Below are 23,483 nucleotides of genomic sequence, written 5' to 3' on the forward strand. Positions count from 1 at the left end.
CGCACATGAGACAACTGGATTCGCACCCTTTTACCTAATGTTTGGTCGCACGCCCCGGTTGCCTGTTGACATTCTGTTCCGCTCTGTCCTGAGCGATCCTGCTGTTACCTGTTATGACAGGTATGTGGTTTCCCTCAGGGAAGATGTGAAGGAAGCAATGGTCATTGCACGCACCCGAGCTACGCAGGAGAAGCGTCGTCACTCGCAACTCTATAACAGGAGAGTGAAGGGTTCCAGGATTGAGGTTGGTGACAGAGTCCTGGTTGCTAACAAGAAAGAGAGGGGAAAGAAGAAGGTTGCTGATCGGTGGGAGTCAACGGTCTACACCGTGATCGATGTGAACCATGATACTCACACTTTCAAGATCCGTGATTCTGTTTCCGGACGAGAGAGAGTGGTCCACCGGAATCTGCTGTTGGTGGCGAATTTCCTGCCCCTGGAGGATGATGCTGGAACCTCGGATCACGTCTCCTCTACGTGGGATGTAAACACGGCGCCTGAAGATGATGATGGGGCTGCGTCTGGGGAGGGGGATTTGAATGCCCCTGCTGTGAGCTGTGTTGGTGCTCATGGTAACCGCTCACCCAATGCCATGGGTGGGACAGCTGACCTGGAGGTTATCTCTGAACCTCTGGACCCTGGAGAGAGGACAGTTGCATGGGTGTCGCAGTTGACGGAGTCCAGCCGGTCTCAGGGAGATGTTACTGATGTTTCAAGCGTGGATTCAGTCTTGCCAGCCGCATCGGCCTTGTCTGTTGAAGTGAACTTTGACCAAACCGGTTCTAGCATGGCGTCCCAGGAGGTCAATATTGCTACGAGCTGTGGGGAGGGTGTACAAGTATGCTCTACTACACCTGACGTAGTGGTTGATGTAGTTGCTCCTGCCATTGCTGCTCAGTCCCCAATGGTTGACTATAGCCAAACCGGGAATGGTTCCCAGATCAGAACCAGACTTGGGCGACTTGTCAAACCTGTGAATAGACTGATCCAGACAATGTCAAATCAAGTCGTGGTTCGTGACAGGTTTGACGTGAAGTCAGTTTGTAAGTCCTTGATCCCGTCCTTCTCTAACTAAATGTTCTGTTTATATGCCTACCTGAATGATGGGATTTGTACTTGCTGTTATGTACTCTACATTTTTTTTTTTCCTCTTTCTGTTGAGCCATGGTACACACCTTGTAAGGGGTTATTAGTAGGGTGTATTTCGGGCACCCTGCTGCCAGTTGCTGGGTTGGGAGTTTGGCGCTGCTCCCACCCCACTTCATCCTTAGGGATACGTTTAGTTGGTGTTTGTGATTTTTGACCTCTGGTTGGTTGGTGCATACTAGTGTGGGTACCTGGGGCTCAAATTTGATAAAATTCAGTGGGGGTGAGTGTAACAGAGTTAATAATACATATGAAAAACATGCACTTACCTGTTCTTAATTATCATTTTAAGTGTGAATTTTATCATTTTTTTTTTAAATTGTATTTTATTTTGAAAACCCAGAAACCGGATCTCACCCTAACGTTTAGAAGCTGCTAAGGCTTCCGCTCCTCACAGCGCGCGCTTGCACTGTGAGGGTAAGTCCGGTAATGAAAGGCTCTGGCATTTTTATGGTTTCTGGTGTGAATGTTGTTACATAAGTTATATATGTCGATGTATATAGGTTCATATTGATATTAGAAAGTTTCTGTGTAACTGAAACAAAGGCGGGTTGCTGTTAAATAGTGTTTCTGCCATATTTATGCTCTTTGGCAGTTAGTCTTTGTCAGCCCCCTAGTGGTTGCTGCGCATAGCAGGAAATGTGTTTGGATTTACCGTTTTTCTGTGCTTTTTGTGATGTTGCTTTACATTGTAGGAGCTACAATTGCCGGTACCACCAGAAGACACCTGTTGAATGTGTTTTATGTCTTCTGCAGGTATGTGAGCTTGTTAACAGCCATTTTGTCTGTAAAGCACAAGCAAGTGAAGATGTAATGCGCTATTGTTAATTTGTCCACTAGAGGGAAATGTTTAGTCGGTGGTATTTATGTTTATCCTGTTATTTTGTTTTATACGATTGTGGAATGTATTTTATTAGTCATAAGATTTCTTTTGTATACAAGCTCAGTATGACAGACTGTAAAATGGGAGAAATTATTATTTTCCACCTTTTCTTTATTAAAAAGTTAATTGTAAGTCTGTTAAGACAGCGCGCGCTTGCACTGTGAGGGAGCTACAATTGCCGGTACCACCAGAAGACACCTGTTGAATGTGTTTTATGTCTTCTGCAGTAAACTGTGAAAAGCCAACCCTTCTGAGCGTCTGTGATTCTTGAAGAGCTGGAAGTGTTACACTAGTACCGCTTGCCACGAGTTCCCAGAATCCTTTGCGGTTCTACCCGTGAATGACGTCACATTTTCAATCTCTATATAATATGCATGTTAAATTTTATATTTGGGGTAAAATATCAAGTCTTTTCAAGTAAACCGGTTCAAGTCCAATTCAAGTCCCAAGTCATTGGTGTAAAAGTCCAAGTCAAGTCACAAGTCTTAGAACATTTTTTCAAGTCAAGTCTAAAGTCATAAAATTAATGACTCGAGTCTGACTCGAGTCCAAGTCATGTGACTCGAGTCCACACCTCTGACTGCTACTCCTTCTAAGCAATAAAAGCTATGCTGTGTAATCAATACATATTACAACGATACATTCATTTCTTCATAAACACTCTAAAATCAGCTTTGTTAAATTAGGATTCTCCCCCTTGTTCACCTGGTCTCTTCCTGTGACCTCAGATTAACCAGTAACTTAAACTTGTCAGAATTGATTTAAACCAAGATGTTATGTTATCTGTAAAAGTGCAAAACATAAACAAATCCAGGATAGTACATGCTTGCCTATTACATAATACATATTTGATATGGCTAAATCAAAACAAGTATGTTAACTAAAAATGGTAAATGGCCTGTATTCGTATAGCGCTTTACCAGTCCCTAAGAACCCCAAAGCTCTTTACATATTCAGTAATCCACCCATTCACACACACACTGGAGAGTCGGACAGCTAAGCCTGAGGAAGAAGCACCAGGTCGGCAGATCGGTTATTTAGTGTTCATATGTACAGGGTGTACATGGACAAATTACAAATTGGCTTAAAAAAATACAAACACATAATCTTCTGTTAGAAATGAAGTAAGCTAACTAATACTAGGAAAATCGAGCAGTTTCTTTCACTATGAGTTGAATTAATTTCCACCTACCTCTCGCAGAGGGCTCAGTGTCAGCTCGTGGACCAAACCAAATCATGAAATGTGAGGGGGAAGGAAATAAGTTGTTGTACCTCGTGAAGCAAACAGTTTTTATGCCGATGGATTAATTATTTAAAAAAAAAAAAAAGTTCTACAGCTTAGTGTCCCCGTCTTTTCTCCAAGGTTTTGATGCCAGGTAGTGTCATACATTGCTGCTACCAAAAATACCTTCCTGATGAGTGAGTTTATCATGCCCATCTTGAAACAACTGTTGGGATTTAAATATATATTTTTAACCTCTTAAGCCCCAAGGGGGTTTCTGAGCTTCCTGCTCGAAAATGTAATGCCCAAATTTAATTGATTATTTCTCTGCAATTACAAACTCTGTCCATACAATCTTGGTATCAAAATAAAGCTAACACTTGTGAGATTTCATCAGAGGTGTAAATATTGAAGCAGATATTACTGTGTCAAAGTTACTGAGACTGGAACATAGAAAATGTATATTTTATCCTCGCCTAATATTTTTTTTTAATTTTTAGCATATAAACCTTTTAAAAATATGCCTCAGATCACATTTGGTTCCAGGATTTCAGTAACCAACATATAAACATCATCTGTGCAAAGATTTGTTTCTACTGTTTCTAAAGTGAAACAGTGAAAAATTACAGCCCTGTCAATACATGAATATCCAGATGTTGTACAAAAATGTCCAATTTTGGCACATAATTGGACACCATGAATTTTTTAGGTATTAAAGAGCAAAAATTAATACATTTTATTAACAGGCCTAAAAATGCTCTTTTTAAAAAAATACATTTTTGAAGAATTAACCACACATTTACATGGTAATGGCCCTTTTCTGCAGTGCGCATGAAGCGTTTAATTGGTCTCTGGCCCTTTAAACTCCGAGGGCTGTAACTTTGGTTTCTTTTGGTCAATTTGCATGATTGACACCTCTTTTTAATCGTTTTAGCCAATAGAATCAAAGTAATGATGCCACGTTCACGTCACTTCAACCAATCAGACATTGCAATGCCAAAATCCACGTGGGCCCAAATTTGAATTTTGGTCTGATCGTGGTAAAACTTGGTGTGTGGAGTCAGTGATAGCTCTGGAAATTAATAAATTTAAATTAATAAATTTTTATGGGTTTGAGTCCCTATTGATCATAAGGTTGGACCTGCATCGGTCAAATAGTTCTGGTGGACTTTTGGTTGTTGTTTCAAAGTATAATAAAATTACTGTAGAACGGAAGTCTGGGACTTCTTAGAAGTGCACAAGCTCAGAGGTGGAGACCTCCCGCTTTTTACAGACGTGTAAAAAGACCCTCTAGGAGGATTACTCCAGGTGGCACCTGCCAAGACTTGGGGCCTTGGTTTAAAATAGCCAGTGATTGGATCACTTTGCTGTTTAGAACGGTATCTACACTTTTTTGGGCAGCAGAGGTTGGACCTCGGGCATTGGACGCTTTAAAAAATTCAAATAGGGTGTTTAGAAATTGGGCCAGGCACAGTTTGGAACTGATACTGGTTAATTGATCACAAAAAGGTTGGACCTAGCGTTGGACGCTTGTTAAATTTGTCAAAATTGGTTTGGTTCTTGTGTTGAGTATGTCAGGGATCCGTATGTTTGTTGTAAAATTATAAGATGTCTTTGTAATATAAAATAAGTATTTTTGGCATTTCAAAGAACTTTGCAATTTAACAGTGATTTAAAGGCTGAAAGCATGCTGAGAGTGTGTTGAAATGAAAGTGTGCATGTTGTGAAATCCTTTAATCTTTGGTGATTCTATAAATATATTGTTGTGAACATCGCTGAACCTGCTGGTGTGTAATGTGAAAATTTATTAGAGGTTTTAATTGTTTTTCTTTCAGTTTGAGGTCGTATATGCACTTAACAGGGTGCGGTCTACTTCCTCTTTCTGATTCTAAACAGCAGGTTTGACGAAAATAGTCTATCACAAGCATGTTTTGGGTGATTCTAAGTGTGTGAACGTTGTGGGTAGTGGATTTGAGTGATTCTGTGTGATTTGTAGAAAATAAATAAGTAATAATAACACTACGTGGGTTCATAGCAGAGTGGGTGAACAGAGGAAGTCTGAGAGAAAAGTGTGTGTGTGGGACGACGAAGTTCAGGGAACAAGGAAAGAATGGATGAAAATGTATTCCTCTGGTTGTCCAGTTCTACCCTATAACCTATAACTACAGCAAAAGATTATTTTAGGTTTAGAGCTATTTAAACCAAATGATTACTTTTACTTTTACTGTTTTCCACCAGTAACATTTAATGTTTAAGTGTGTATAACAAAGACAAAAGATAATTACGATTCATGTAGGAGCTGTGTATATTTCCAAACACTATAGGAAAATATTCTGGTAGCGCTTTCTATTACAGATCAGTAAAAAAGAAGTTATAGTAGGGAAACAAGGGGGAAATAAGAACGTAATAATGTGGTAATTTCTAAGTTATAACTATGCATTTACCCAAGGGCGTAGATTTGGCATGGACGGCAGGGACATGTCCCCACCAATATCCAGCGATTATTGAATTGTCCCCACCAATAATTTGATCTCTTCGAGTAAAGAAAAACAAAACCAATAGAAAGAAAAAAACGATCTGTCTACGTCTCATTCACCCAGCGGTGCAGAAAGAGTTAAATTACTTCTCTACTGGAGTTCTCATGTGACAAATATGGCCAATGGGATTGGCTGTGCCTTTCAGGGAGCTCTGTTTAATTTTAGCAGTGGCGAGGACCTGCAGGGAGGAGAGGAGGACGGAAGCAAAAAAGGAAGAACCTGGATATAAGAAAGTATTTTTCAAAGAAACCTGTAAGTCACTTAAAGTCAAGTTCACTCATGAAATGTGTCCGTCACAATAACGTTACAGGCTATGTTAGGGCATACATGCCAACCCTCCCGATTTTTCCGGGAGAATCCTGAATTTCAGTGCCCCTCCCGATAATCTCCCGGAGCCACCATTCTCCCGAATTTCTCCCGTTTTTCCACCCGGACAACAAAATTGAAAAACCATATCCCAGATTGGCCCAGCCAATTCCAGTTTCCAACAATGGCTACTACTACTGCAGCTACTTAGTTTTAGTATTACTCTTATTACGCTTTCTGGGTCGCAAAATAAACGTTTAACATATTTTCAGGCGAGAATGTAGCTGAGTAAACTTCAAATATCTAAGCCGATGAGAACAGCAAACTCGTTTTAGGCGTTGGCCCACATCAGTCTAAAATTGTATGTAACTATGAATAACGTGTTGCCATATGTCACCCAGGAGAGACTGGACAGTATAGATGTAAAACAAATATGTCAGCAGTTTATCTCAGTTAACGAGAGGAGCAGGCATGTGTTTGGCTCCTTCACATAGTGGACATTGGTTGTAGTGTGGGGCACCAGTAGTCCGTGCCTGTTGCTGTAACAGTAGTTCATGTTTAGAATAAGAAATCCCAGCTCACTGACTTGATCGGGGCAGTAGTGCCTAAAATGTTGCATAATTTTGCCGAGAGATCTTTTACTTTGTGGTAATCTTAGATGAGTAGTTTTATGGACAAAATCCACCAGGTCATTCAGTGTTCCCTTAGTGCTAATGTGTCAGAGATGTTGGTGTAACTGAAGTATTGTTGTTAAGTCCTTAAAGTCATATTCTTTTATTGTCATGACTCTATTTGAAGCTGTTTTTATTCTTTTTTTTTTTCTCAAATCTTTTTATTTGGTTTTCCAGTGTTCTTTATCATAAAGGCAACTAAGATTCAAATAGAAATGATTACATATATACAATAGAAATTAAAGTAAAAAGGAAAAAAAAAAGGCAACAACAAATAACGTTGGACAGAGGATGCTATTTATCGAACTAACAATGAGGCTGAGTGACCATTTATATCTGTACAGTATTGAAGAAATCTATAAAAGGTTGCCAGGTTGAATGGAATTCCTCCAACCTCCCCTTTAGTAGGAGTTTAATTCTTTCGAGCTGCAAGTGTCTCAATACATCTTGTATTAACGCTGATGTGGTAGGAGGCACCTTTTGTTTCCAATTTAGTAGAATCAAACGGCGTGCCAGCAGCGTCACAAAACGTATCACATTATTTTGGGTGGCTGATAGGTCTACAACAACCGGCTTCACTCCAAATAAAGCACAGATTGGGTCTGGCTTAAGTGGTTTTTTTAGAATTTTAGACAAGATATGAAAGACATTATTCCAATATGTTGTTATACAGGGACAATTCCAAAACATATGCGCCAGTGAAGCAGGTTGCTGTTTACATCTTTCGCACGACGAGTTTACGTTGGGGAACATTTTTGACAGTATCAACTTTGATAAATGGAGTCTATGTAGCACTTTAAACTGTAAGAGTCCATGACTAATGCAAACAGAGGAAGAGTGTACATTTTCCTGGGCTTTTGTCCATTGATTGTCTGTAATTCTCGTACCAAGGTCACACTGCCAGGCCTCTTTCAGATAGTCAAGTGTGACAGGTCCCTCCAGTTGTGACAAAGCGTTGTGAATTTTTGTTATTAGTCCTTTCTTGAGTGGATCAAACTGAAATAAGTTATCTAAGGCAGAGTCTGGGGGCCGACCTGGAAAAGATGGAAAAAGCTTCCTTACAAAGCTTCTGATCTGTAAGTATTTGAAAAAGTCATTACTGTGCAAGTCAAATTTTTCTTGCAGTTGCCGGAATGTGGGAAAAAACCTTGTTGATGAATAAATCCTTTATTGAGTGCAGCCCCTTGTGGTTCCATTGGAGAAATGAAATGTTTGAAAGTGATGGTGTGAATGATGCGTTATTCATGAGTGGAGTTAGTATGGAAGCTTCCTTCCACCCGAAATGTTTCCTTATCTGTGTCCAGATTTTAATTGTATGAGAGACTACAGGATTTTTAAAGTCATGTTTAGGGATAGGGAGAGCTGAATAGATCATAGCTTCTAATGAGGAGGGGTAGCAGCCTTCATTCTCCCTCGTTGTCCAGTCAGCCCCCTTAGTCCGCAACCAAAACAACATGGAACGAACATTACATGACCAATAATACAGACGGAAGCATGGTAACCCCATCCCTCCCTGACATGTCGGTCTCTGTAGGTAGCTTTTCTTGATCCTTGGATTCTTTCTGTTCCATATGAAATAGGATATTAAGGAGTCTAATTTATTAAAAAAGGCTTTATTAATCACAATAGGGATACACTGAAATAAAAATAAGAATTTGGGAAGAATATTCATTCTAACAATGTTTATCCTCCCTGCTAGTGAAATTGGTAGATTAATCCATTTGTCTATGTTATTTTTGGTTTCATCATATAGTTTAGAGAGATTGTGTTTAAATAAACCATAATAATCCTGAGTGATATTTATTCCAAGATATTGGAACTGATTAGAAACCCCGAAATGGCAAGGTATTGAAACAACTTGGGTTACCTATTGCTTTAGAGTTGACTGGGAATAGCACACTTTTAGATAAATTCAATTTGTATCCTGACACTTCTCCAAAATTCTGCAAAATCTCCATGATGACTGGGACTGATTTTGCAGGGTTAGAAATATACAGTAGTAAATCATCTGCATAAAGCGAGACTTTATGTTCTGCTTTTCCCCTTCTGATCCCTGTATATTCGTCTGTTGAGCGCAGTAGAAGAGCTAAAGGTTCAATAGCCAACGCGAAAAGCAGAGGTGAAAGAGGACAGCCTTGTCTTGTTGAACGATTCAGATCGAAATAGTCGGAGTGGACATTATTTGTTTGTACTGACACTTTTGGTTGGATGTATAGTAGTTTAACCAGAGAAATAAATTTAGGGCCAAATCCGAACCTCGACAGGGTCGAGAAGAGATAATCCCACTCGACCCTGTCGAAGGCCTTCTCCGCGTCCAAAGAAAGCAAAATTTCAGGATTAGGATTATGCTTGTCTTGCGTATAGATAATGTTTAAAAGTCTTCTAATATTAAAAAACAGCTGCCTGTCTTTAATGAACCCTGTTTGGTCCTGAGATATAATTGTTGGCAGAACAGTTTTCAGGCGTGTTGCCAAAATCTTTGCAAGTATCTTATTATCTACATTAATTAAGCTGATCGGTCTATATGAAGCCGGGTCTAAAGGATCTTTTTCTTTTTTATAGATCAAAGAGATGCTTGCCTGATATAAAGTCGGCAGTAGAGCTTTTTTGTCCAGTGCCTCATTATATACTTCTAGTAACAGGGGTGAGATATGGTCTTTAAAGGCCTTGTAAAATTCCGAAGTATAACCGTCTGGAACCGGAGCTTTGGAGTTCTGTAAATTATCTATTGCTTGCTGTATCTCTTGTATAGTTATGGATTTTTCGAGTTGTTCTACTTTATCTGGGTTGATCACAGGTACACTAAACTTGTTAAAGAACATCTCAAATAGTGCGGGGTTCTTTTTTTGATTCCGAGGCGTATAAGTCTATATAGAAACTTCTGAATATACTATTTATCTCCTTTGGGTCCCTCGTTATTTGTCCCGTAATGGTGCGAATTTCTGTGATCAATCTTGTTGCTGCTTGTCTCTTGATTTGTTGTGCTAGAACTTTACCCATCCTTTCCCCCTGTTCATAATATTTATATTTTGCCCTGGTTAGAAGCTTGACTGTTCTTGCGGTATACATCAATTCTAAATCAGCTTGCAGGGACAGTTTCTTCTTGTCCACGCTGTGTGTTGTCTATCTACTTCCTGTATCTTGTCTTTTATACGTCTCTCTTCTTCTCTTCGTTGTTTATTCATTAGACTCTTCCGCGACATTAACTGCCCCCGAATGTACGCTTTTATTGCTTCCCACAAGGTAGACTTGGTAATATCTGGAGTGTTGTTAATTGACAGGTAGAAATCAATTTGGTTCTTAATGTCTTCTACCCCCTGTTTATTTGATAATAAACTATTATCAAATCTCCATATCTTTGTTGTGTAATTGAACCCGAGGGCTAGTTGCAAAAGGAGGGGGCTGTGATCCGACAACATTATTGTGCCATATTCACAGTGCTTTACTGATGGTAGAAATTTAGAATCGAATAAAAAAAAAAAGTCTATCCTGGTATATGTCTGGTGGACCGGAGAATAGAATGAATATTGTCGCACATTAGGATTCTGAACTCTCCACGGATCAATTATTCCATAGTTTCCCATAAATTCCTGGACGGCTTTTGCCGATTTAGATATTTTGGCAGGTTTACTCGATGATCTATCAAGGTTAGTATTTAACACAAAGTTAAAATCACCTCCTATGATTAATTGATGAGTATCGATATCCGGAAGCTTTGATATTATCGACCGTATAAATTGCTCATCATCCACATTCGGAGCGTAAATATTCACTAACATAACTAAATGACCATAAAGTTTGCCAGTTACAATAACATACCTACCCTGAGTGTCTGGTAGTATTTTTGCTGCTGTAAATGGTACTGATTTTTTGATCAGTATGGCTGTGCCTCTGCTTCCAGCATTAAACGTAGAGTGAAATATTTGTTCTATCCATTTGCATCGTAATCTGTTGTGATCGTGTACTTTTAGATGCGTTTCTTGCAAAAAGATTATATCCGCGTTTACTTTTTTTAAGTGAGCTAAAATGTTTCCTCGTTTCACTGGTCCCCTGAGTCCCTTACAGTTCCATGTTACAAAGTTGACAAGATTTTGTGGTGCTCTCTCAGTAGAGGTACCAATAGTTATTAACTGTTACTGAGTGGTTGATGGATCTTACTCTGAGCTTTCTAAAAGTGATCCTCTGAAATTCACAACTTTCTTGAACCAAACTAAAGAACAACCTCATGAACTCAAACCGGAACCCTTTCTTCATTTGCAAAGAAAAGAAAAGAAAAGAAAAACAATTTTTGTCCAGCTTTTTACAGGCTGTAGACATCAGATTCACCACTAAACTCCTTAAGATTGTCTATTATTATATGCTATTCCCTCCTGGGTCATGTTTGTAAAGATGTGGCTAAGCGGTAGATGTGGCTGGGCTCTGGATGTGGGTACTGACGAACTTCTCTGCTTCGCGCGGATCTGTGAATGAGTGCTTAGCGTTGTTCACCGTTATAGTCAGCTTGGCGGGGTAGTACAGACTGTACGGGACGCCAGCATTCCGTAGTTTCCCTTTCACGGGGTTGAATGACGCTCGAAGTTTGCTGACCTCAGGATTCATGTCCGGGAAGATGTGTACAGGTGATCCTTTGTAGAAGAGGCGGCCTTTTTCCCTGGACAATCGTAAAATCTTCTCTCTGTCGGTGTAGTAGTGCAGGCAGACTATCATGGCTCTTGGGCGCTCCCCTGTCCGTGGTTTCTGGGCGAGGGTTCTGTGGGCTCGGTCTATCATGATAAGCGAATCATCATTTTCTTTCCCGAGCACTTCTGAGAAAAATTCTGCCATGAAACGGCTGGGGTTTCCCCCCTCTGCGTCCTCATTAATGCCCACCACACGCAGATTGTTTCTGCGGCTTCTATTTTCTAAATCCAGGCATTTGTCGTGTAGCTTGTTGTAATCTTTCTTTAGGGTTTCGTGATCTTTCTCCAAGGCTGTTAACCCGTCTGTAGTGTCGCAGAGGGCCCGCTCCATGTCCTTCTGTATACTTGTTGTTTCTGCATGAGTTTCGTGCAGTGCCTCTATTTTCTGTGATAGCTCATGTCGAAGCTTATTGGTGTCTGCTTTAGCTTCTTCTCTTAGCGAGGAAATGTCCTCACGTAAGTTTTCATGCATATTATCTATCTGCGTCTTAATATCGTTCATCATACCGTCTCGGTAGGCTTGCAATTCGCTCCGAAGGATCCTCACGGAGATTGGCGAGTTCTCGTCCGCCATGTCGTGTTGTGGCTCTTCGCCGCCAGATGTAGCAGAAGCTGACGACAAAGTTTTTTGCGTGTATTTCTGACTACTCTTCATGACTCGCTTTGGTCAGGAGGAGTTTGTACAGTTGAATCTTGGTCCAAATCAAAGTCAATATGTGTCCCAGGAGGTTTGGATAATCAAAGATCTTAGCGGAGCTGCCTTTCGCTGCTACTTACTTCATCGGCCGGAAGCGGAAGCCTCAGCTGTTTTTATTCTTGTATGAAACCTGATTTATATGGATTATGGCTGAAGTAAACTAAAGTCTAAAATACTTAGTCATTTGTTTAATAGTAATATAACATTATATAATTCACATATAAAACTATGAATTGTAATTTTAAATGGTTTAAAAGCATGTAGAATAGCATATGTAAGCAAGTATGTTTCTCTCTCTCTTTTTTTTTTTTTTTTTTATCAAGAAGCAAAGACAAAAAAAAAAAAAAAAAAAAAAAAAAAAGAAACAGGGCAGGGTTCGGTGGCTGAATCATCCGTCCCCACCAATGCCAAAACCAAATCTACGCCCTTGAGAAACAGGAAAAGAGAGAAACAGATAAAAATATGAGGGTGTGTGGTGCAGTGTGTGTGTCTGGCAGGAAGTGAACAACTTTGCATGCCCATAAAAGGAACTGTGTAGTGTGGAACCAGAGAGAGAGAGAGACTTGTTAAAATCTAGGTGGAGGAAGAGAATGAATGTCTTAAGAAATAGTAATGAAAATGATATTAAATAAGTGTTTTAGTGTGTTAATACAGGTGCCCATGGACTTACTCAACCTCAAAACATGAGTACAGCGGCAAAATGATAGATTAACAGAATTGGGATGACAAACAGGCCAGCCTTTGGCTTAAAATTTTTACAGCTTGACCTTTCATTCTGTCCTTATCCTGAGAAGAAGCTTAAAGGACAGTCAATCTCCTGATGAAGACAGAAGACAGACAGAACACCGTGTACTTGAAGAAATAACAGCAGGCAAAAGACAGTGCAACTGACCTATAACACTGAAGGGTCCAGCAGCATGTATGAATACCACTGATGGAACATGAGCTTTGAATTACGAGCTGGAGACTTAATCAGTGACATGACTGTTTGAAGGCACTGGACGTGATATTTGCCATGCTGGGAGTTAACCTACAAAAAAAGACTGAAAAGATCAAGAGAGAAGAAACAGAGAGATGGAGATTTGAAGGTCACACAGGAACAAGGACAAGGACCAGTGAGAGGTCAAGCCCAGACGAGTTAGAGTGACAGCGTGTGGGGAATTGGCTTGAAAATGGGGGCTGAACTGGTGGAGGTTTAGAAATGCCCCGAGCATCATAACAGAAAGGTAAATTTAAAAAAAAAAAAAAAGAGAGAGAGAAGGAAAAACACAAACTAATAATTAAATGAATGAATAAAAAACACATACACAAATTGTTACATGTTAAATTATTTTTGGAAATAATCAGAAGTGAGATAGTTTGAATCCACAGCTCAGTGCAAAGAGACATGAATTAAACCTGATTATAAAATACATATGCAATGAAGAAGCAGCTTACCCTTGTGGGACTAATAAAGGTATATCAATTCAATATATGAATATACTCAGCATTAATATGAACACATAACATAAATGCAATGAAAGACACGCTTACACCTATGAGTGTGAATACATGACATAAATTGGTATTTCTGGTCGGAGAGAGAGAAGTGTTGTTTAAGCAGTGATGATAATAATGAAAATGTCTTAGTTTTGTCACTTTTAGGTGCAAAGCAGAGCTGGATCAATTTTCCACATGCAGCAGGTGGAAGAAAGTTATAGGTTAACATTACTGGAAACGTTCAGGCCAAGTTTCTGGTTGAATTGTTTACAGTGTCATATCTCCCTCAACCTCACACGCGAGCTCTAACTCCTGGCTGAAGACAAGGAATGCAATTCCAAAGAGCAATTCAATCAGGGAAGACAAACAATGGTTTTGTAGGGTTGGGCACTGTTGAAAACCAAAGGTTGCATAGTCTTTTTGTCTTTTTCTAACCTAGCAAGAGTTTCAAGAAAAGCTAGTTATACTGAGACCAGTTAAACAGAAAAACTATGTCTACACCTTTTTCTGTTTGACTCATGCAACTGAAAAATATCTGCTCAAGTCTGCAGGTTATGGCGCCATTACCACTTTAATGTTGGAAACCATGCCAAACCTAAAAATATAACACTGTGGAGACATGGATCAGTACACTGCTTAGATAAGTCTTTTTTTTTATTTATTTTTTTACATTAGAATATTGTAGTGGTATTATTATGATTATTATTATTATTACATTGATTGGTACGCCAAATACAAATACTATATTTGTGAGCTTTTTTGGATTTAAGGAAAGATAAATGTAATTTATAAAATGGTGTAAAAACATTTTGTGCTTAATTACCTTTATTTATGATACAAAATATTAGCAAATATAACATAAATAATTCCTTGGATATCAATTTCAAAGAAAACCTAGTGGAACTCAAAGGGTTTTTCATCTGTTTTAGCTCACTAGTTTTCCCCACCCACAACAGTTATAGCCAGTGTACAATATATACACAGAGCAATGCACATTTCTCCAGAAGTACTCTGTTTATGTTGGTTATAATCATGATGTGTTATTACAAAACACCAGGTAGAAAAAAAATCCCACAGGGCTGCCTGCAATTATACACATTGTTGACATGAAAGAATTAACTTCCTTCACATATCAGTGTCACTGGTTCAGGGTCGGGAATGTCTGTATGGGGAGAGTCGGACAGCTAAGCCTGAGGAAGAAGCACCTGGTCGACAGATCGGTTATTTAGTGTTCATATGTACAGGGTGTACATGGACGAATTACAAATTGGCTTAAAAAAATACAAACACATAATCTTCTGTTAGAAATGAAGTAAGCTAACTAATACTAGGAAAATCGAGCAGTTTCTTTCACTATGAATTTAATTTCCACCTACTTTTCGTCTTTATCTCGCAGAGGGCTCAGTGTCAGCTCGTGGAACAAACCAAATCCTGAAATGTGAGGGGGAAGGAAATACGTTGTTGTACCTTGTGAAGCGAACAGTTTTTATGGCGATGGATTCAGCATTCTGCTCTTGCTCTTGATGAAGGTGGTCGCACTTTTCTCCTCTTCTCCTCTCCCTTAGCTTCCCTGCTTAGCCTCTTATGTCCTTGCCTAGTCTCGTGTTTTTTTGTATTACTTTTCCCTGGAACATTCTCTCACAGTCTGTTCTCTAAAACCCAACACCCTGATAACGACTGTGTTTAGTCTGTTCCTTCCAGAGGCGGAGCCAGACATTTGAAACACCTGGGGCTTAGCCCTAAAGGGTAGTATGCATGTGAGATTTTTTTTATTTATTTTTTTTTTGGGGGGGGGGTTAGAAACGACTGAAAGATTAATAGGCTCTGCTTGAGTTTTGTTCAAAAAAAGAATGACTTCATATAGGGAAAAATATATATCACATATGCAGGACACCTTAAACTAGTTTTTTAATTAAGCAGCAAGGCAGAACAAAATCGGGGCTGTATCAAGACACGAGGACTAAACCCCAATTCAACCAGACCCAGAACTGATCCTGAATTAAAACAGGACTACATCAGTTCAAAATCAGGACTACTTAGGACTTAACCAAGACAGAACCAGAATCAGAACTAGATGATAGTAGCACTAAAAATCATCATAGACCTGCACTACACTTATTTTTTAATTCTACCAAAGTAGACTATTTAGATTGAGAAAAGTTTATATAATTATTTAGCCTTGTTTTGCAAACAAGCCTGCATAACTTAATAAATGTAGAATTTGAAAAATAGTAGACCTAAAAAGAAACACTAGGTACGAGATACATGAGGACCTATGATACGGTGATACTTTTGGTAAACAACCATTTGACTAACATGTGTGTCTCACCTGCTCTTGTTCCATCGCTGTTCTGTCCTCATTCTCCATCTCCCTCTCTGTTCCTCTCTCTCCCTCTTTGTGCTGACAATCATCAAATATACAGTTGAAACCAGATATTTACACACTCTTCAGATCAAAACACAAACACTTTTTTAATTGTAACATCAAATCAGACTAAATGTTTATTTTTTTTAGATTGATAAATATAAAAAACATATTTGTTAACTTTAAGAGTAAAGAGAGAAACTATCTGTATTTCTTAATTGTAAATGGCACCAAATTGTATTCAAACTTGAGCCACACTTATGGAGCTCCACAATTCTTTTCCTGGTGTTTTGGTTGACATCTCTTGATTTTCCCATGTCAAAGAAACAGGCTCAGTGTTTTGCCTTATATGCGTCCACAGGTGTGCCACCAATTTGCTCACATGGACTCTACTAACCTATCAGAAGCTTCTTCAGCTCAGAATGGAATCGTCTGGAGTTTTCTTATTAATTAACAATAAACTTAGTGTACATGTACTCCTAAATTTAATGAAAGTGATAAAAAATAGAAAGCTCTGTTTCTCTTTATTCTGACATTTAACTAATTCAAAATATATTTCAATATTTATTTATCCAAAACAAAACAAGTTCACTCTAAATTGATGTTGTACAGTAAAAAAATGTTCTTGTGTTTTCCATAAGTGTATGTAAATATGTGGTTTAAATTGTGAATATACTGCTGTGTATTGAAGTTCCTCTTGTTTTGCATAGAAATATACTGAACAACATACAAAGCATAATATATAGACTACCTGAGTTTTTTCTTTGAAAGAAGCCCCTTATGTCCATTCTTGTATATCATAAATTACTGAAACCGATTTATTTAGCCGTGGAGGGAAACAACTGAAAATATGAAATAAACACACATGTAAGCTAAGACTCTCTAAAGAAAGAGCATTGTTGTTGTTCGGCTTTTCATTTCGCCATTTGTTGATTCACTTGAAGAGCAAGTAACGTAATATGGGTGAAGTGATCAGTTTGTAGGGGTGGGGGGGGGAATCGATACCGTGTAGTATCGTGATATTTTGTTTTCTAATAATGTATCGATACAGGGACAGCAGAAATCGATATTTTGTTACAAAAAAGTTTTTGTGGACTGGAACATGCTCTGACTTCAGAGTTTACTTATTTTCATTTAAGACATGTTTTATTTTAATTAAGTTTAAAACTTTTTTTATTTAATGTAAAATTATATTTTGTTTTAATTTACTTTCAAATTCTTCAGTTGCTGAACGGGCTGCATAGTTTTCATAAATTGCATAGTTCAGAATAGTTATAATTGTGCCAGATGGTTGCATTCAGTTAAGTTGGACTAGACTGTAATACAAACCGTTCAGTTTGTCAACAATAAAACTGACTAAAGATGGCTAAAGAACCAAATGGGACAGGCGGAAAAAAAACAAAAAAACAAAACAAAAACAAAAAAAAAAACAATAAAACTGACTGAAATGAGAGAAAGACTGAGTGTGAGACTTTGTTATTAGATAAAATGAATATTGATAAACTTTACCTTTATGTACAGAATCTGAATATTGCAAAATATTTTAAAAAATTGCAATAATATCGTATCGTGCGTTAAGTATTGTGATAATATCGTATCGTGGGATGTATGGTGATTCCCACCTATCAGTTTGATATCAATCTTTCATGATACACAGTCATATTTACATTATTTGTACAGTATGAATGATTTGCTTTGGTACCTGGTCAAACTTCAGTTCTCCTCTGTCTGCCTAGCTCCGTTTCTCCAACAGCGCACTCGTAGGCAGCAGCTGCCCCGCCCCGCTTACTGCCTGAGCTCGGATCATACCAATATTAGGGGGGATTTACGCACAGTCGTAAATTCCCACAGTGTGCACTATGTGAGTCGAATAGTGTGTGTAGTTTTTTGCTTTATACAGTTGTCAGCCAGGCATGTAACTATGAAAAAATTACACTCCAAAAGACCCCGGGCTTCTGAAAAAACAACCCGGGCTTAAGCCCAGTAAGCCACCCCCCCCCCCCCCCCCCCGCTCCGCCACTGGTTCCTTCCCATTCCATGGAAGGCCACCTGGGTTGGCTGGAAGACTGTTTATTTCGCCTAGCAGGGAAGTACTCTGGACACGCACACACATACATATACACTGATATGCACACACTCATCCCCCCTCCCTTTCCAAACGCCTTCGATGCTTATTCCCTTCTGATGCTGACGGTAGATCAAGGAGACCAGCGCACGCAGGCCCGGATGTACTGTCTAATTCGGCTGTCTCTCACCCTTTACCCACCCCTGTTGCTTGTCATGTGTTTCTTTGGTGTATTAAGAGTTTATTCATGCGCTATGTGCAGAGGTGTTTTTTTTCCTGTTCTCAAACTGATCTCCCTGCTGGAGCTCAGTCTGGGGGGAGTTTTTTTTTTTTTTTTCTCCCTATCTTTCCTCATGTGGTGCATTTTCCATTGTTATACCTCACTGACCTGTCTTCCCCATGTGATGTTTTGTGTAATGTATGTATTGGTCGGAGGGTAAGATGGTGCCGCCATTGCGTGCAATAGGTCGGCAGCCTTATGAAATTTCCCCTTGTGGGACTAATAAAGGTATATCAATTCAATTCAATCAATTCAATATCAATTCAATTCAATTAATTATTTAAAAAAAAATGTTCTACAGCTTAGTGTCCCCGTCTTTTCTCCAAGGTTTTGATGCCAGGTAGTGTCATACATTGCTGCTAACCAAAAATACCTGATGAGCGAGTTTATCATGCCCATCTTGAAACAACCCAGTTTTGTAACAGCTATGAACACAAAACTCAGTGTCTCTGTTTTACACTGTTCTGAATCAAAAAGACTTTATTCCATTCGTGAGATATTCTTGAGCTATGGTGCACAGATTATGAGACAACTAATTTATAACAGTTTAAATAACAGCAATTGATATTAGTATTATTATTATAGTTTCTTAACAAATGTAGGACATCGCTTTTTGTTTGTAAGCCAGTTAAGAAGTAAAGTGAAATACATATGCAAATAGAACACACACGTTTAAAAAGTAAAGCTCTGTTCTGTAATATGGAGCTTCAGGAAAATGGAATGGAAATACTCATGGACATCTGAACATCTGAAAATTCCGAGTAAGATGGCTTGCAAACAGGCAAATAATAGTAATAATACTAATTAAAAATAATCTATATTGTTTGCAAATAAGCCAAAAGCATTAGAAATAAATCCAAAAATGGTGGTTTCTTTTGGGTTGCACAATACAAGGATCGTATTGCAAGCTTTACCACTCAGGTGGCACATATGAATGAAAATGAAAGCAAACAGGCAGTTGGCACCAGGCCAAATTTGAGTTGTATATCTGGTTTTTCAATTTTCGGAAAGACCGGTTAGATGGCACTTTACATCACAGAGTTTAAAAGTAGCCATTGTTGTGCAATAAAAGCAGACCCTAAAGTAAGTACTGTCAGCATACTGTCTCTAAAATGACTTATTTAATTCTTGCTATTTAAAGTAACGAACATAAAGAACTAAAATTGTACTACTGGTTTATTTCACTATTTCAGTTCTCATTATTGAACTTTCACATTTAAGAGGTAATATTCAGACCACAAACTCCACTGTAGGTCCATAAGATCACTGTGGCAACACTGAGAGTTGAAAAACTGTCTAAGTTCTTTCATCTGTAATAAAATGATCCATGTGGCTGCTCTACCAGATTATTCAGCCGTACTCTAGAAATAACACAAGTGTTTGGGTACACAGCACAAGCGAGACACAAGAGACTGCTCACAGATTTGCAGGCTCTGAACATATTTCTCAGAAAATACAAATTCAGGATGCTGATGCGTGACTGATCATGGTGCACGGATGATATTGGTAATGGGGAAATGTGTGCTGGGATTATGCCGATGGTGAGATCCTGTTTTTCTGACTCAGAACAATACACAGAAATACATTAAATTTGCATAGGCGTGTAGAGGACCCTTTTTCACAGCATATTTTATACATGGATGACAATACATAATAATTGGAGCACATTTTTAAAATGTCCACTACACAAAAATAAGATGCCATTCATGTTCCCCTGCTTGTTAATTCAGGGTTGGTCACCAGTGTCCTGCACTGCCTTCATCATTCATTGACCCCTAATCATCCAAATATCCTGTCCTGCAGCGAGTAGCACCACTTGCATACCGAAAAATTTGACGTTTTGGAAGAAAAACAATGTTAAAGCAAGCATGATGAAATTTGTTGTTCTTTCAGCATCTATTTACCAGATACAGACTTTTCTATTGGAAAAAAAAATGCACCATTATAATTTGTGTACAAAGTTATATAATAAATTAATCTTTTTCCTTTTATGCACAAAATAACATATTGGAATATTTAGTCTATCATTAAAAAATAAACCACTACATAATATACTGGGGGTGGATAGCTATATTACGAGAATACCAAACCTCGAACCCACTCACCTAAACTGTTTAAAACTGGAGTGCTCAATTTTTGGGCAAATGTATGTATTTTTTTAGAAGTACAACTGACCACATCTATTCATATTTACAATAATGGTCAGCTTATTTCACGACAACCTTACTTTTATCCAACTTTGGTTTTTATGACTACTCTAAGTATTACCAACTAACCTACGGTTAGCTACTCTGTTAGTGGTGTAAGTTGACAGTATGTGGCATAAGTTAACTACAAGAGACATGCTCCTAAATATAACTAAAGGAATAAAAAATGTTTTACTTCCCTTGCAGTTCTACAGCAGTAGCTAGAATATGGGTTGATTCCAAATCTATTGTTATAACTCATTGGTTTATGCAACCATGGCTCTATGAGGCAAGCCAAAAAGGAAGCAAACTTTCTAAGTGTTTTGGAATTTGTACGTGCCAAAGCTAGCAGTTGGTCCCCCACTTCCTCTGATTTTATTCAGGGATAAAACAGAAAGTGCACATTCGGTAGGGAGCAGCCTGCCATCTACTGGCAGCCTTTTCTTTGAGGTGATTTCTGTTGATATGGATATTAAGTGGTTGTTACTGTGGTAAATGCAAGGGTGTAGATTTGGTTTTGGCATTGGTGGGGACGGATGATTCAACCACTGAACCCTGCCCTGTTTCTTATTTTTGTCCTTTTTGTCTTTGCTTCTTGATAAAAAAGGAGAAATATACTTGCCTACATATGCTATTCTGCATGTTTTTAAACCATTTAAAATTACAATTCATAGTTTTATATGTGAATTATATAATGTTAAATTACTATTAAACAAATGACTGACTAAAGTATTTTAGACTTTAGTTTACTTCAGTCATATTCCGTATAAATCAGGTATCATGCTAAAATAAAAATAGCTTAAAATACAGTCATGACAATTAAAGAATATGACTTTAAGGACTCAACAACATTACTTCAGTTATACTACACCAACATTTCTTATACATTAGCACTAAGGGAACACTCAGTGACCTGCTGTTTTTTGTCCATAAAACTACTCATCTAAGATTACCACAAAGTAAAAGATCTCTCGGCAAAATTATGCAACACTTTAGGCACTACTGCCCCGATCAAGTCAGTGAGCTGGGATGTTTTATTCTAAACATGAACTACTGTTACAGCAACAGACATGGACTACATGTCCCACACAACAACTCAACGTCCTCTATGTGAAGGAGCCAAACACATGCCTTCTCCTCTCGTTAACTGAGAAACTGCTGGCATATTGGTTTTACATCTATACTGTCCAGTCTCTCCTGGTCGACATACAGCAGCATTGTTTAATCTCATTTGAGTCACTGTTAACCCTTAGCCATGTTAGTCTTCTGAGAGCACTGAAGCTTCTTTTGGCCTCAGTACCTGCGTTTTATCCTCAGATTACAATTATTATTCTGTGCTTGATGTGCCTCACCTTTGGCCCTGGCTCTTCCCCTCTGACTGCACTAGGACATATTGCCACCTGATAAAATAACACATTGATTCGTGCCATATAAAAAGTGAGACATGTCAATTCAGATTCTTTGTCAAACATACCATATTGAATCAGTTTACATCAGCAGCCTAACAATTGTCATGATAATAAATACTAGTTAATCATAGCACCAAATCATCAGCCTATTCTGTCAATTTGTGCAGATCTTGACTCATCTGTAATGTTTGTAGGCTGAGTGCATTTTTAAAACAATTTGTGCAAACTGCACTACAAGGTGGAATATTTGTAAAATCATGACTAGCTCATAATATATTGTCTCAAAAATTAACCCTATGAATACGTCAGTGCCATTAGGATGAAATTATTGTGTCACCAACATTTTAACGTTAGACATATAATTTTAACAGCCTCTGTAAACTAATATCCTGGCTTGCTCAAGGCTGCTGATTTCTCTGACAGTTCCAATCAAAATTAGAAATGCTGCTCTGAGACTGAGAGAACTAATAGTGCTGCCTTTTGTGCAGTTAGTTTCCAAAACACGTCATTCATGGTTACATACAGTTTTAGACTGATGTGGGCCAAAGCCTAGCATAGCCTGTAACGTTATTGTGACTGAAGGAAACTGTTTCCAGGGCCTACTCCGTGGATCGGCTTCCTCCGAGGCGTGGACGTCTATCAGCAGAGAATGTACCTTCACCTATCAGCAGAGAATGTCCCTTAGTCTGTAACACAGTCAAATATATTCTCAAGTAATATTCAAGCATGCCATTCAGCGTGTTAGTACGAGCAGCTCGGGAGCAGCTTGGGAGAACAAGAAAACAGAGACTGCTTTAGATTGTCTTCCCAAAGTGACTCAACTTTATTCACAAGTACAACAGTTTATATAGAGGGTAAAATTCATGAGACAGCAGATTTATCAGTTTAAACCAGTACAGACCAAGATAAGGGAGCGTCTTCCTGCCCTTGGGTGAAGAAGCATCCTTTGTGTAGTGTATCAGTTCAGCTACAATTGTGATTATCTCAGCGACATATTTTCAAGGCACAAAACGAAGAGTTCTTTCATTAGTGAAATCTGAAACAAACCATTTGGCCTTCAACAGGCGTCTAAAAGATTAAGAAACTAATGTAGCTGAGGGAGTGATCTCTGTGGTATTTCAACCTTGTTGAATGACAGAGTTTTCCTGTATAATGTCACTATAAAACAATATCCAGTAAATGCTCCCATGGTACTAAAATACCTAACAGTGACGGACACATTTTATGAGTGAACTTGAGTTTAAGTGACTTACAGGTTTCTTTGAAAAATACTTTCTTATATCCAGGTTCTTCCTCTTTGCTGCCGTCCTCCTCTCCTCCCTGCAGGTCATCGCCGCTGCTAGAATTAAACAGAGCTCCCTGAAAGGCACAGCCAATCACACTGGCCATATTTGTCACATGACGTAGGACTCCAGTAGAGGGCGTAATTTAACTCTTTCTGCACCGCTGGGTGAATGATGTTGACAGATCTGTTTTTTTTCTTACTATCGGGATTGTTGTTCTTTACTCGAAGAGATCAAATTATTGGTGGGGACAATTCAATAATCGCAGGATATTG

At 38.6% G+C, this 23,483-nt stretch overlaps 1 protein-coding gene across 10 annotated transcripts in view; it reads right to left on the reverse strand.

The window, feature by feature from the left end:
* LOC146646804 (beta-1,4-galactosyltransferase galt-1-like) overlaps positions 1–23,281 on the reverse strand; it is a 47,224-nt gene extending 23,943 nt beyond the window's left edge. For 2 of the 10 annotated variants that reach the window (XM_085391092.1, XM_085391088.1), the window contains exons 1-3: positions 23,179–23,242; positions 15,950–16,021; positions 14,997–15,051 (exon numbers count right to left, since the gene is read on the reverse strand). Coding sequence is in view for 2 of the 10 variants with exons in the window: in XM_085391087.1 (XP_085247213.1) it covers positions 15,950–15,981 (32 nt within the window). In the remaining 8 variants the exon portion in view is untranslated. Of the gene's footprint in view, positions 1–14,996; positions 15,853–15,949; positions 16,022–21,868; positions 21,917–23,178 lie in introns of those variants that run through there. The other 8 variants (XM_085391087.1, XM_085391090.1, XM_085391086.1 and 5 more) reach the window with 8 other exon arrangements.
* Between the last annotated feature and the right edge of the window lie 202 nt (positions 23,282–23,483).

Source organism: Rhamphochromis longiceps, linkage group LG19, assembly GCF_057381845.1.
Source record: "Rhamphochromis longiceps isolate RC_006_pf linkage group LG19, R_longiceps_female_GT1.1, whole genome shotgun sequence".
In the NCBI taxonomy this organism is placed as follows: domain Eukaryota; kingdom Metazoa; phylum Chordata; class Actinopteri; order Cichliformes; family Cichlidae; genus Rhamphochromis; species Rhamphochromis longiceps.